The sequence below is a fragment of the Aulonocara stuartgranti genome (genome assembly GCF_965226115.1).
Source record: "Aulonocara stuartgranti genome assembly, chromosome: 7".
In the NCBI taxonomy this organism is placed as follows: Eukaryota; Metazoa; Chordata; class Actinopteri; order Cichliformes; family Cichlidae; genus Aulonocara; species Aulonocara stuartgranti.
In genome coordinates, this window is record NC_138945.1 from 21,096,973 (window position 1) to 21,110,348 (window position 13,376).

General features: G+C 39.9%; 2 protein-coding genes across 3 annotated transcripts in view; one reads left to right on the top strand and one right to left on the bottom strand.

Annotated features, from left to right (window-relative positions):
• Nucleotides 1-200: 200 nt before the first annotated feature.
• Nucleotides 201-3,688, top strand: s1pr3b (sphingosine-1-phosphate receptor 3b). Its single transcript, XM_082541567.1, has 2 exons — nucleotides 201-1,098; nucleotides 1,509-3,688. The coding sequence occupies exon 2, from the start codon at nucleotides 1,581-1,583 to the stop codon at nucleotides 2,706-2,708; it is 1,128 nt and encodes a 375-aa protein (XP_082397693.1). The 5' UTR covers nucleotides 201-1,098; nucleotides 1,509-1,580; the 3' UTR covers nucleotides 2,709-3,688.
• Nucleotides 3,689-4,275: 587 nt separating this feature from the next.
• shc3 (SHC (Src homology 2 domain containing) transforming protein 3) overlaps nucleotides 4,276-13,376 on the bottom strand; it is a 31,370-nt gene continuing 22,269 nt past the window's right edge. For both annotated transcript variants that reach the window (XM_082541565.1, XM_082541566.1), the window contains exons 6-13: nucleotides 12,005-12,058; nucleotides 11,666-11,717; nucleotides 11,458-11,587; nucleotides 11,179-11,326; nucleotides 9,662-9,746; nucleotides 9,384-9,575; nucleotides 6,991-7,310; nucleotides 4,276-6,851 (exon numbers count right to left, since the gene is read on the bottom strand). In XM_082541565.1, coding sequence (XP_082397691.1) covers nucleotides 6,723-6,851; nucleotides 6,991-7,310; nucleotides 9,384-9,575; nucleotides 9,662-9,746; nucleotides 11,179-11,326; nucleotides 11,458-11,587; nucleotides 11,666-11,717; nucleotides 12,005-12,058 — 1,110 coding nt within the window. In that variant the 3' untranslated portion in view covers nucleotides 4,276-6,722. The remainder of the gene's footprint in view (nucleotides 6,852-6,990; nucleotides 7,311-9,383; nucleotides 9,576-9,661; nucleotides 9,747-11,178; nucleotides 11,327-11,457; nucleotides 11,588-11,665; nucleotides 11,718-12,004; nucleotides 12,059-13,376) is intronic.

The following is a 13,376-nucleotide window of genomic DNA, read 5'->3' on the forward strand; positions in this document are numbered from 1 at the left end:
GTTTGAAAATGGAGCTTTGTGTTTTAGTCCTACTTGGTTCACTGTGTTTCGTTACAGTCAGGGAAGTCTTAAGAATCTCCTCAAAGCGCTTTGTCACATCTGTTTTAAGGAGTTATTATCTGTCAGTCTGCCTCTCAGACTCTTTACTGCCAGCCCTGCCCATCCTTCCTGGATGTGAGGTCACAAGAGAATGACCAGAACAAAGGATGGGCAGCAGTCATACACTCTTACAGCACCGCTCTCTCCTTTGGGTCCATGTCAAATAAAAAGTAGTGATTTGCATTCTGTTCACAGGTTTTATCAGTGATTTAATTTCAGTTGTTGTGGCTAGCATTTAGATTTTTCTTTCGATACTTATCATTTATTATTTGTAGTTTAAAAAAATATTACCAGACTGCTGACTTCCCACTGGGATTCATCATTACCTGAACCAGGTCAGAACCTCCACTCAACCTAAATTTAACCACTCAATTTAAACATTGGACTCACGTGAAATAAGGCATTACAGTCCTATCAGAGTTTTAAGTAGCCCAAAGATATATATTTAACATTTCTGCTCACATTAAGAGTCACTGTTGTTACCTAGTGAGCTAGCAACGCTACCAAAGCTCTTTAAACAAACAAACAAACAAACCCAAAGCACTTTGGTGCGCAGGCAAACGATAAAAACAAGTAGGTTTGCACCTTTGGTTCCACAGTTAATAAAACCCTAAGTAAGTGTTTTGTTGTGAGTGCTATAACGAACATAGCAGAGGACAACGTGTGAGAATGAATCTTTGCATCTCGTGTCCACAAACATACCTCCTGTCGGTGATGCGCTTCTGACCCCCTAGAGCAGCCTCCCTGCGCTCGCAGTCCGGGCTGAAGGAGGGGAGGGAGGGGTGTGACTACCAGCCGACCGTCGACAGCTCCGGAGTTTCCAGAGCTCAGTGAAAAAAAAAGAAAAAAGATGAGGAGCTGCTCTCTTCTGCCGAACAACGAAGAAAGACTTAACGTTCAACAGAAAAGAAAGGAACTCAGATAATCGACTGCGATGAAATGTGCGTCCAAAAGTGCGGGATTGACTTTAAAAACAAAGCGAACTGCGAGCATCCAGAGGTAAGTTGTTTTAAAGCTGCTGGTTCTTTCTTGGAGATTTAGACAGCTTGAAGCTGCAAAAAAAACAAAAAAACCACTCAGTAATTAAACTGGCGCTATTTGCTGAAATCCGTCGATAATTTACACGTGACGACTGTGCCAGAAATATGCTAATGTTATGCATAATTAGGTGTTTTCAAATGAGCGGCTTCGATTTCCAAGACTTCTCTGTTTCAAAGGAGAGGGGGGAAAGCGACATCAGAGTTTATTTCAAGGTGTTTTTTACAATAGCGAGTGTGTTTCTGGTGAATAACCTTTTGTTTCTATAATTAGTGGAATTTAATCAAACAAACCGCACAAGGACAATGATGGCAGCATGATGATCTGTAAATTGGCTGCTCTCTAAAATAACGCTCAATCTACTCCTGCAGTTGAACACAGTGGACACCGCGCTCCCTGCTCGAGTCTGACCTCCAGTGTCGGCTGCTGGTATTCTTTGGACAATGATCAACTCTCAGATCCAGCTCCACTACAACTACACAGGAAAGCTGGCCAACCGACCAAGCATTGGCGCGAGCCCCGGCACTGTGGACACCAAAACCGTAGTTTTCCTCATCGTTTGCAGCTTCATCGTCTTGGAGAACCTCACAGTGCTCGTAGCCATATGGAGGAACCACAGGTTCCACAACCGCATGTACTTCTTCATCGCTAACCTGGCAATGTGCGACCTGCTGGCTGGAGTCGCTTACCTGGTCAACCTGCTCCTGTCTGGAGAGAAGACCCTGCAGCTCTCACCTGCTCTCTGGTTTGTGAGAGAGGGGAGCATGTTTGTAGCACTTGGAGCCTCCATTTTCAGTCTCCTGGCTATTGCTATAGAGAGACACCTTACTATGATCAAAATGAGGCCTTATGATGCGAACAAGAACTACAGGGTATTTCTGCTCATAGGGACCTGCTGGCTGATTGCTATATCTCTTGGAGCTTTGCCTATTCTGGGCTGGAACTGCCTGAATAACCTCCCTGATTGCTCTACAATCCTCCCTCTTTACACCAAGAAATATGTTGCTTTCTGCATCACGGTTTTCATACTTTTGCTCTCAGCCATAGCCATCCTGTATGCCCGCATCTACATCTTGGTCAAGTCCAGTAGCCGAAAGGTGAGCAAGCACAGCAGTTCAGAGCACGCCATGTCCCTACTGCGCACTGTCATCATTGTAGTTGGAGTTTTCATCGCTTGCTGGACTCCCCTCTTTGTCCTGCTCCTGGTGGATGTAGCGTCCGAGCAGAGGTCCCCCATTCTTTACGAAGCCCACTGGTTCATTGGGCTGGCGGTGCTCAACTCCGCGATGAACCCAGTCATCTACACTCTGGCCAGCCGCGAGATGAGGCGAGCTTTCCTGGGTCTGGTTTGCGGCTTTTGCTACAGGGCGAAGGCGTCTGTGAACGGAAACAGACAGTCCCTAGAGCCCAGCCGCAGCAGGAGCAAGTCGTGGAGCAGCCAGAACCAGCAGGGCTCCAGGCAGTCAGAGCCGGAGAGAGGACAGGAGTCAGACAGGGGCCACGGAAAGGTTTCAGTGGTGGCTGGAGCAAGCAGAGGTACTGCTGAGGCTGCGAGTGACAGAGAAGATTAAAAGGAGACAGGAGTAATTTACAATAATACTCTGAGCTTAAGGGTTTGTGCAGTGGTCACAACGGAGAGCATTGTTCCCAAAAAAAGTGTTTCTTTAAATGAAGGGTAGACTTCTGACATTAGCTGCAGGGCAGTGGTTTCTTTTTGCTATATGTTCATCATCTGTAATGTATGGCTCTTTCAAGTCCAGCCTCCAGTGCTCAAGAGTTTGGAGTCACATTGTCCTTTTTTTGTTGTTGGGTTTTTTTGCTGGATAACAGTCACTTCCACAGATGACTGGTGCTCTTACCCTCAACAGAAAGGACTTTTACCTCTGTAGTTGCAGCTGTGAGCTCCTATGATAAATTAGAAGTGAAAACTTACCCGCAGTTACGAAATAAGTGCAATTATATCACTGCAAAAACCAATGTAATGAAGAATGATTGTAGACTATTATTATTGCAATGGCACACAGCTGAAGGTATTTATTAATCGACGTAGTTTGTATTTACTCAGTAATCCTACGGTATGATGGGCAGTTACTGTAATCTGCATTGTATAATAACCAAGGCAAGAGTTACTCATTGTGAAGAAACAAACAGGTGCGTTTTTTGTATTATATCAGTAGCATTGTGCTCAAAATGAAAGCGTTCGTGATACAAGGGCTCCATCTGCTGGTCTTACTCAGTACTGCTGCATGTTCTCTATGCAGCTACAGCAGTTCTTTGTGTGCATTTGTTTTGAGCTTTAAAAGCATGACGCTAGAAAGCTGAAGACTGTAAAGAGGCACGTGAATGCAGCATGTGAAATACAAATTGCAGATATTCATGTTAGATTAAAAAAAAATCTGCTTTCACTCAGTAAATTAAAATGGAAAACTATTAAATTTACTGTGTAACAATTCATTAGAATCACCTTGTGGCCAAGAGAGTGCAGCTCTGCTTTGTTTATGAAAGGAACTTATAAAGGCTTGGTTCACCAATAAAAGTATTTACTGTGTAATCTAGCCATGCTTTTGATTTTGTTAGTCAAGATTTAGAAGCATGGGTGTCGCTGTAGCTCACCTGGCTGTACAGGTGACTCAGTGCTGAAGGCTGCTGCAAAGGTTCGGCTCTGAGTCTGACCCAGACCATTTTCTGCATGTCCTTACCACAACTCTTTTCCCTGCTTTCCTGTCCACTCCCTGTACTGCACCATCTAATAAAGGCTGAAAATGCAAAAAAAAGAAAAGGAAAAAAAAGATGTAAAATGTTACCGGTATGTTTTAACGATTTCTGGAGGCAATCGAACACACAATGCATATACACTAAGTTGTGTTTTCCGTGGCTCACAACATCTATTTCCTAAAACCAATTTCCAGTCACTGTGGACAATCCACAGACCGCACCTGGAACTTATTTACTCTTGCTTGTCATGGGAACTAATATAAATAGTGCGGACTGTGGATGACCCAGAGTAACACATCTCAAAGTCAAGTATATGTGAATGTGGGTAAATTAAAACCACCTGCGCATTTTAGATAAGAAATCTGTGACTCATGAGCAGAAATATTAATACCCGAAACTATTACAGCAGAGAAACAACAGCGATTCTACACATTCACGGTTTTATTGCCAACAGTCATACAGAATAATGATTAACTAATACAACCAAAAGATTAAATCTGTAAACATCATTTGGACTTGTTGTCTCTATGTTTTTATTTCCTTTTTCCCCCCAGTTTTTTTAAATACCTGTCCCAAAATAGTGAGTTTCTGTGTGATTTCCTCTGACAAAGATTTATATTTAGAATCTCGAAATGATACATTTATAATATATAATAGAGAGGGAAGGAGGGAGGGTGGGAGACAGATAGTGAGAGGGAACAGTAGTCTCAAGCAGCAACACGCAGCAGGGCAAAAACACAACCTCTAGTGAACAGGCATGCCCCATTGAAGATCAGCTATTGCACTTTGAAGGAAGAGAGAAAGGAGAAATTAAAAACAAACATTGTACAAATAAAAGGCACATTTTCATCAACAGAAATCTGGAAAGACGCCATGTTCTTAGTTTTTGTCCCAGTGAGGAGTTTGGTCATTTCTTTAAGTCTCAAAGCTGATCCTCGGCGAGATTCGAGTACGGTTGCTTTTGATATACGCTTTGTTTGTTTGGTATTTTGTGTTCCTACAAATTCAGATTTTAGAAAAAAAGCTTCTTCTTTTTTTTACATTAGCAGAGTGCTTTTAAATAATTTAGCACATTATTCTTTCTTCAGAGTTATTTGATTTGATGAAATTATGTCGCAAAGAAGTGGAGAATGCAAAAGTAAATGACAAAATTCTCTTTGTGTCCTTCTCCATTGGGACACAATGAATCAAACACATTAACCCAAAACAGATGTGGTGGATGTTTTGTTGTTGTTGTTTTTTTTTACATTTTCATAAGGACCCCAGTGCTGTGGGTTGTGAGATGCATGTACTGTACACTCCCTCTTGCAGCAAAACACAGGCACATTATATTACATTGCATCTGTCTTGTCAAACTCATTGAACACATGCTGATTTGGGTTCAACTGAAGTGATCCAGTGCATATCAGATACAATGCCCCATTCATTTGGTATCCATCGGTGTCCTGACATTAGTAAGGATAAAAGCATTAAATAAAAGAAAAAAAAGTCAGTTTCCAGTGCTGCTGTGTACCACTTCTATGGGCTTTTTAAAAACAACATAAATACTAAACTGTCCAGAGGAATGAGAGCATACAGTGGATTGCAAACTGAAAATTAATGGTTAAAAACTGGCTTAAAAGCTGTATTTTCCTTTCAAACGCAGTGTTATCCAAAGCAGATGCAACTGACAGGGGTAACTATCCAACTCTAGGGTGACATCTTGTGGCAAAACTGTTTTTATCATAAGATGTCGACACTGAGAAATCAAAAGCTAACAGTAACTGAAAACGATCGAAAACATTTGGCGTAAACGCAAGACACTCGTCTGACACGCGTGAACTAAGTGACCTAACTTTGTTTTGTGCTATTGGTTTCAGATCCTTCAAATAATAATAGTAATAATAATATTTAAGATTTTAAAGGTTCACAAAAAGCTGAAAATGTGAATCAAAGATGTGAGAATATCCATTGCAAGCCCCAAAACTAATCACCGACTACACACCTAAAATAATTCAGCGAAAAACCAATTCGGAAATAGTTTGAAAAAGCATATATTTTTTGTCTTTTTTATTTTTTTACAGTGTCAGCATACATAAGCACCTCTTTCAAATAAAGGGGTATCAAGGTCTACGAACATGGCCACGAGAACGGTTGATTTTAAGTCATGCGACTGCAGTGACACGAGAAACTACTTCATAAAAAACGTTATCGTTAAAGCCATTGACAGCACTGTGAAAGGGTGGCTGTTTGCACCCCCTCCCCCCACCCAACAATTTGTGACAACTGCAAAGCAAAAGAAAAGAAAAAAAAAAACACATTCAGGCCTAAACCCCGATAAAAGCTAGGTTTTTCTTATAGTTACTAATAAGCTGTCACGCTGTTGGTGAGATTAAAGGACGTTTTTCTGAACGTAATTTCGTTATAAAGAGCGTTTCCGTTTCCTCAACCTCTTAGCCGACGGTTCCTGTAGAAATGTGGTTGTGCTTGACAGACAAAACGAAAGTTTCAGATTTTTATTCTAAAATACTCTTGTTAATACCTCTTTGAGGTTTGATTTGCGCTTTGTCTAAACTACAAGAACAATAGTCTTTTTCTTAATCTTTTAAAACACCAAATCGAGATATTGTGTCCAAATGCACCTAAGTCTTGTCAAAAATATAGCATTTCAGTCATCACAACAAAATAATAACAGTTCTCTATTGTTTTTTTTTTCATCTTTAACAACTCCTGCATCTTCCAGCGTCTCCGGTTAAGTAACTGCAGATCAGTTTGTCTCAATAACTCTTTGAGCGAACTGAGCCTTGAAGCATCGACTCATGTTTCATCTTCAAGCTCTGTAGTGAGAGGCCACTTTAGCGCTTCCTATTATCGGTCAGGCATCGCAAGCATCACTGTTTCCTTCCCACAGGCTGTAGGAGACACAGTTCACTCCCGGCTGAAACAATCGGCAGGTTGTTGTCACGGTGATGGCCAATAAGGTGGCTAATGCTGTCAAATATGTGATCTTTTGTCCGTACCTTAAAAAGAAAAAGGAAGACAGATATTCAGAGTCTGCTTTGGTCTAATGAGAGTTTCAGCTTTTACTTTCATGCATTCACAAAAGAGTTAATGAATCAAGCTCCGTGTGTCCTGCTACACCCCCCTCACCCGTCTTACCGTGCCTTCAGGGTCCACCAGCAGCAGGTGTTTGGCAATTCCATTGTGCATGCCTGTCAGTACGTAGGACCCTGGGTTGGTAGTGCTCTTACGGACGAGAAAGTCCCCGTCATTTTTCAGAAGTTTTTCAGCATCGCGGCGACTCATTTTACCGTGGTACCACATTTGGCCCTCCAGCTCCTCCTGAGCCCGGAAGGCCAGAGAGCGCACAAGCAGAGGGCTCGAGTTGTCCACGGATGCTGCCTTGTGAAGACCGGATACCTGGGACTGGGCCTGTCCCTGAGACTGGGACTGGGACTGGATTGCATCTTCGAAGGGCTCTGGCACGATGAGGACAGTGCCAAAAGGTGAGTTAAGAGAGGAAAAGTAGGTAGAGGAAATTAAAAATTGAAATCAGCATAACTATCAAATAGACAAAAACGGAATCTAAATGTGTTTCTTCCTTTTGACTTTGACAAATCAAATGTTGATTTTGTCAATAACTGCAATATATGAGCTTCATTTTTCTAAATTCAGAGTTCAACAGAGTTGATCCTCAAAATAGAAACACATACTGTATTCATTCCCCAAATATACTCCATCCGCCGTGCTGTGATAAAATATTTGTCCCCTTCTTGAGCTTTTGGTTTTTTGCATATTGTGTATATTATCATATAAAGATAACACACGTAAATCCAAACTGCAGTTTTTAAACAATGATTTTATTTATTGAGGGGATAAAACTATCTAAGCCTACCTGGTCTATTTGAATAACTGTTAAATCATGAATTAACTACATGAATTTCACTAGCCATCCTCAGGTCTGATTATTGAGAAATCAATTAAATAGAACCTGCCTGACAAAGTGTAGGTAGCGAAACAATCTCAAAAAGCACCATATCATGATCTAAAGAACCAGCTGAGACACAAAGTCTTTAAAATCTAGCTAGAAAGCCATTTCTAAGGCTTTGGTAGGCTTTGGTACTCCAGCAATTCACAGTGAGAGCCATTAGCCACAAATGACTCAAAAATGTTAATGAAGGTTTTGGAGTGAAAATCCAGACATAAATTTGATTGGGATGCTGACCGTACACAGGGTGCTCATACTCAAAAATTCTCCAGTGTGACTGATTTCAAACAATTCTGCAGAGGCCACAATTCCTCCACAGTGACGTAATATACTCATTGCCTGTTATCACAAACAACTGATTGCAGTTCTTGCTGCCAAGAGTGGCACAACCAGTTATTAGGTTTAGGGGGCAGTTTTTCCACACAGGCCCAGGTAGGTTTGGATACCATTGTATTAATAAAAGAAATCCTCACTTTGAAACTGCATTTTTTGCATTTACTTTATTTATCTTTGCCTAGTGTTAAATTGGTTTGATGATCTGAAACATTTAAATGTGACAAATATACTAAACATCCCCTGAATGTGCCTGTACTGTTTCCCATAGCATGTAAACTGATGTGATGATATGCTGATGACACTGTTTTGTGTCTGATGGTTTGAAAGGTGTCCTAAGCCAGGGTCACAGAGAGAGGGCTGCTGGACTGTCAGCTGCCTACAAAGGTATCAACCTATAACTTAACCAATCAGAGTCAGTCAGTCATTTGTTGTGATGATGAGGAGCAGCTCAGAAACTGTACATATAATATTTATGAAATAGAATAGTAACAATGTATATATTTTTTCAGCTATTTTTTAGTTTTTGTTGTGTTTTTACTTGTTATATTGTTATCTGTTGGCCCTCTTGACCAGGTCTCTATTGGAAAATAGGTTTTAATCTCAATGACTTTTACCTGGATAAAAAAAAAAGGTAACAATTAACATGAACTCACTAAAATGTGATTAACTGTTATAGAACTACAGTAGGTGGACATTGAAGCCTGAATTTAAAAATTTCCAAAAGAAATATTCACATTTAAATTGCGCAGCTCATGCTTTACATGTAATTTGTGTCATGGTTTCTTCATGTGTATGCCTTTGATCTTCCATGTGTATTAATAGCAAAGCTAAAGCTGAAGTTAGAAGGAGGAAGGGGACAACCACACACTGCCATTATCACAGTCGTCCTTTTGTCTTCATACTGACATGATGTTATTATGACGCCGAGCTTAAGTCACTGAGAAACAAAATCTGGGAAACCTCTATAATTACGAACTCTGATTCTAGTCGTCTTACAGTATTATTCTGAAGGAAGCCAACAGATACTATTCAGCTTCTTTCTACTGCTTTATCATACAAGCATTAAATTATATTTTCATCAAAGTCATGAAAGATAAAAAGTGAAAATAAATAAAAATGTACTGGCAAATGTTAAACTATGTTTACCATAAAAATAAATCAGACAGTACTTCCATATCCAATATCTGAATACGAACTGACTTTTTAATACAAGGTAACGAAGTCTTACTCATATCAAACAGGTCCTTCTGTGGGCTCTCTTTGGCTGCAGCTGCCATGCCCTTTGTCACATTTTCAGCCTCTGCCTGGAGAGCTGCGAGCACCTGGGCATCGATCTGCTGGGTGTTCACATAGGTGGGCATTTCTTCTGCATTTGGTGCTTGACCTTTAGTCTCTGGGAGTCCACTTATATCAAATGATCCTAGAGATTTGAAAAAACAATCATTTATACTTTTGGAGGCATAAAATGTTGCAGAACTGAATATCTTGCATAGTGGATGTACTTACCCTGTTGCATGAAGAAAGTCTTTCTTTCATCTCCCCAGCTTTGCCGCCCTTGGTAATATGTCTGATCGACAGATCCTGGACCCATCTAATGACATGCAGAAAAACACTGGATATTTAAGATTATTTTGAAATAAATGATGATGTGTTGATAAGGTTTAAGACTATTTTAAGTATTGTTTACTTTTTATATATACTCACTGGACACTGTATTAGCCACACCTGCTGAATCGCTTGTTGACGCAAATGTCTAATCAGCCAATCACATGGCAGCAACTCAATACATTTAGGCATGCAAACATGGTCCAGGAGATCTCCTGAAGTTCAAACTGAGCATCAGAATGGGGAAGAAAGGTGATTTAATCGACTCAGAACATGGCACAGTAGTTGGTGTCAATCAGGTTAGTCTGAGTCTTTTAGAATCTGCTGGTCTACTGGGATTTTCCCACAAAAACATGTCTAGTGTTTACAGAGAAAAGTCCAAAAACAAAAGGAAATATCCAGCGAGCAGCAGTTACTCAGGATTAAATTCCTTGTTGATGTCAGAGGTCAGAGGAGAATGCCCAGACTGCCTCGGGTTTATATAAAGGCAACAGTAACACTCATTATAGCCAAGGTAGGCAGAAGAGCATCTAGCAGCAGAAGACCACACTGGTGGACACTCCTGTGAACTAAAAACAGGAAGTCGAAGCTACAGTGGTGTTGGTGGGGATGTTGGGGATATTTTTATCCAAATTTTGGGCCGTTAATACCAAAAACTACTCATTCTGCTTGAGTGTTATTGCTGACCACGTTTATACCCACAGTGTGCCCTCTTCTGATGGCTGCTTCCAGCAGGAAAATGCTCCATATCACAAAGCTCAATCGCAACTTGGTTTCTGGAATATGACATTAAGTTTACTTTTTTCAAATAAAGGCAAAAGGGGTTCAACCAAGTACTAGTAAGGTGTAACTAATGAAGTGACCAGTGAGTGTATATTCATGATTTCAGCAGGATCTCATTGGGCAAGTTTCCATTTAACTGAGATCTTGAAAAATGTCTAAATGGCACCCAGCAATTTAGGCTAAAATCAGACAACTGCTATGTGTAAACAAAATCACCAATGTAACTGCAGTGGGTCCAACAAGACTAAGTGTCCTGAGCATGACCATTAGAGCTGCCAGAATAAGCTTCCAAACTATTGGAGATTACAGTTTTTAAGACACCTTATAATTTAGAGGTATTATCATTAGGTACACTGACAATATAGAATACTGGAAACATGCTTAGAAAGGAATATGACAGGAATATAAAGGAGGTGAATCTCTGGTCATGGAGTGTGCATTGTGCCATAATCACAGAAACTGTCAAACAACATCAATGAAAAAAAGTGACACTATTTTGTATCATTTGAAAATATTGTTTATATCCTTCTGATTTCTTCCCCATATATCAGGACACAGGATGACACATTAAAAATAGCCAATCAATTTGTATACGTTTGTTTACACAAGAAACACAAAGTTAAACTAAGCTGTACCTGGCAACCATCTGCATTTTGATTGGTCAGCCTGGTGTCAATGAAGCCTCCAGGGGGAGGCATCTTCCCGGGGATGTTGTTATAGTAAGGGTGCTCTGCTGACTCCTCCTCTTCCTCCGTCCAAGGTAACTCCTCCATGTTTAATACCCTGAATGAACACTTCAGTCATGAAACTTAACACTGTACTGCATTGCTGTGCTGTATTTGATAAAATTATCACCTTCTATATTTTCTTGTGTTAGTGAACAGGTACTTTGTGATGCGCTATTTTTATCTCACCTGTCATGTGTGGACGACAGCTTGCTTGAGGGACACTGCAGGTACTGCTGGAAGCGAAGGTCAAAGGCCTGGCCGATGGTACTGATGACGTTCTGGGCTAGTCCATCAGAGCACTCCAAGATGTGGCACGCTGACAAGAGTCACAGCAACACATTTTCATAAGCATGACGCTGCAAGTCTGCAGAGCGTTTAATCAATGAATGCTCACCTCTTCTGTTAACTGGGTCCTTTGCTACATAGGCAACATAATCTGTTGTATCCTGTAATGAATGATACATCTTGTAAAATACCACTGATATAATTAAAACTAATAAAATAAAACAAACAGAATTATAAAAATTAGAAAGATATAGTGTAGAATTTTATAATACATTCCATTAAAATAAAATATCTGATTGGCAGTGTAAAGCATGCCCGTACTTAAAACAGCACTTATAATTGTATTAAGATAATTTTTAAACATCTTTAACAAAATGTAGTGTTTTTAAAGTCAAATTTCAAGTATTTTTTAAAAAATTATATCCTATTCTGTTATTTGAGTACTTACAGGGTCGCCACCTGATGCAAAGGAAATGGACTGCATGTGATGGTTGGCTATAATCTGTCAAGAAGAAAATACAGTGCATACGTGTTATCACATGGTAATGCATACATACAAGCATACATGAAGTCACTATGTTCTCATGTGTACTGATGAAATGATAAAATTTGAATTTCACCATCTGTTCTTTTATAAAAATAATTCTTTAAAAGCTGCCCTTCATCCCCTTAAAACTTCTTAGCAGTAAAACTAAAATATGCTCCTATCTTTCGTTCACTTGTTAGGTGAATGTTAGAATCACTATACCATGGAGCCATTCCAGTGAAAATGCTAAATAAAATAAAAATAAAATGCAGTTATTTCTGAGGTTTCAAGCATGTTTCACAACGTGCCAGTGTCTGGTTTTTTTTGGTCTTTACACCAGCTGTTTCCAAGTTCATTAACTTTAGCCCTCTTTCCACTGTGTTCAGCCAGTTGAAACAGCTGTTTGTTCAGATACCCGGAGAGAACCTGAGTTTCATGGCATTGCAGTCTGAATCATGACATGTGTAAAATGTGTTATTGTACAGGTATTTCCTTGGAAATATTCTAGGAACTGCTAAACTGCTATTTTAGACTCAATGCTGTGTTCTTGCCTGCAGATTTTTGTTTTTACTAAATCTCTGGATATTCTTTTAAATAGATTACATTGAACAGATTTATGCTGCAGCTAATTAACTGCAGTGTTGCCTAACAATAACTTGCCTTTTCCATATCGAACTCTCATAGTTTGATGTTTTTCGTTGGGTTTCTAAAGCTCATGCTTTATTCAAACTTCATTAAAAGTTGGTTTGTGGTTGCTTGGATCGGCTGTCCAGCAGCCTACAAACACCCGCTTGTTGCTAATTTTGCTAGCTTGTAGGTCTGGATTGTAAAAGACATCTTTCACATACATGTTCGTATTCATGAGGTGCAACAACAATACAATACAATACAATTCATTCTCCTAAATATTTATCGTAGGTGAACTACATGGCCACGCAACAATTCAAGGGGAACTCCAACATGCCATTGCTTCACATGGCTTCGGCTTTTAGTTTGTTTTTAGTGCAGTTTTCTGTGGTTGTCTATACTTCTATTTCCTTTTGTACCAGGGTGTATTAGGATCTTGCTTTTTCCTATCAGAAACTACAAACAATCAAATCAAAGATTAGAGGGGTGTTCTAGCATTTAAGGGAAACTGCAACATAATTTGTAGCCTTGTAGCTATATTAGGTGTTAGGTGGATCAATCACTCCCCTCAAAGTTGGAATAACTATAACTAGGTACATGGCCAGGGATTATACTGCCTTGACTTTTATTGGTCTCTGGTTGTCACATTCCTGCTAGTCTCTTCCTG

Excerpts from the sequence above, each read along its gene's own strand:
- s1pr3b (XM_082541567.1), top strand. The coding sequence starts at position 1,581 with ATGATCAACTCTCAGATCCAGCTCCACTACAACTACACAGGAAAGCTG.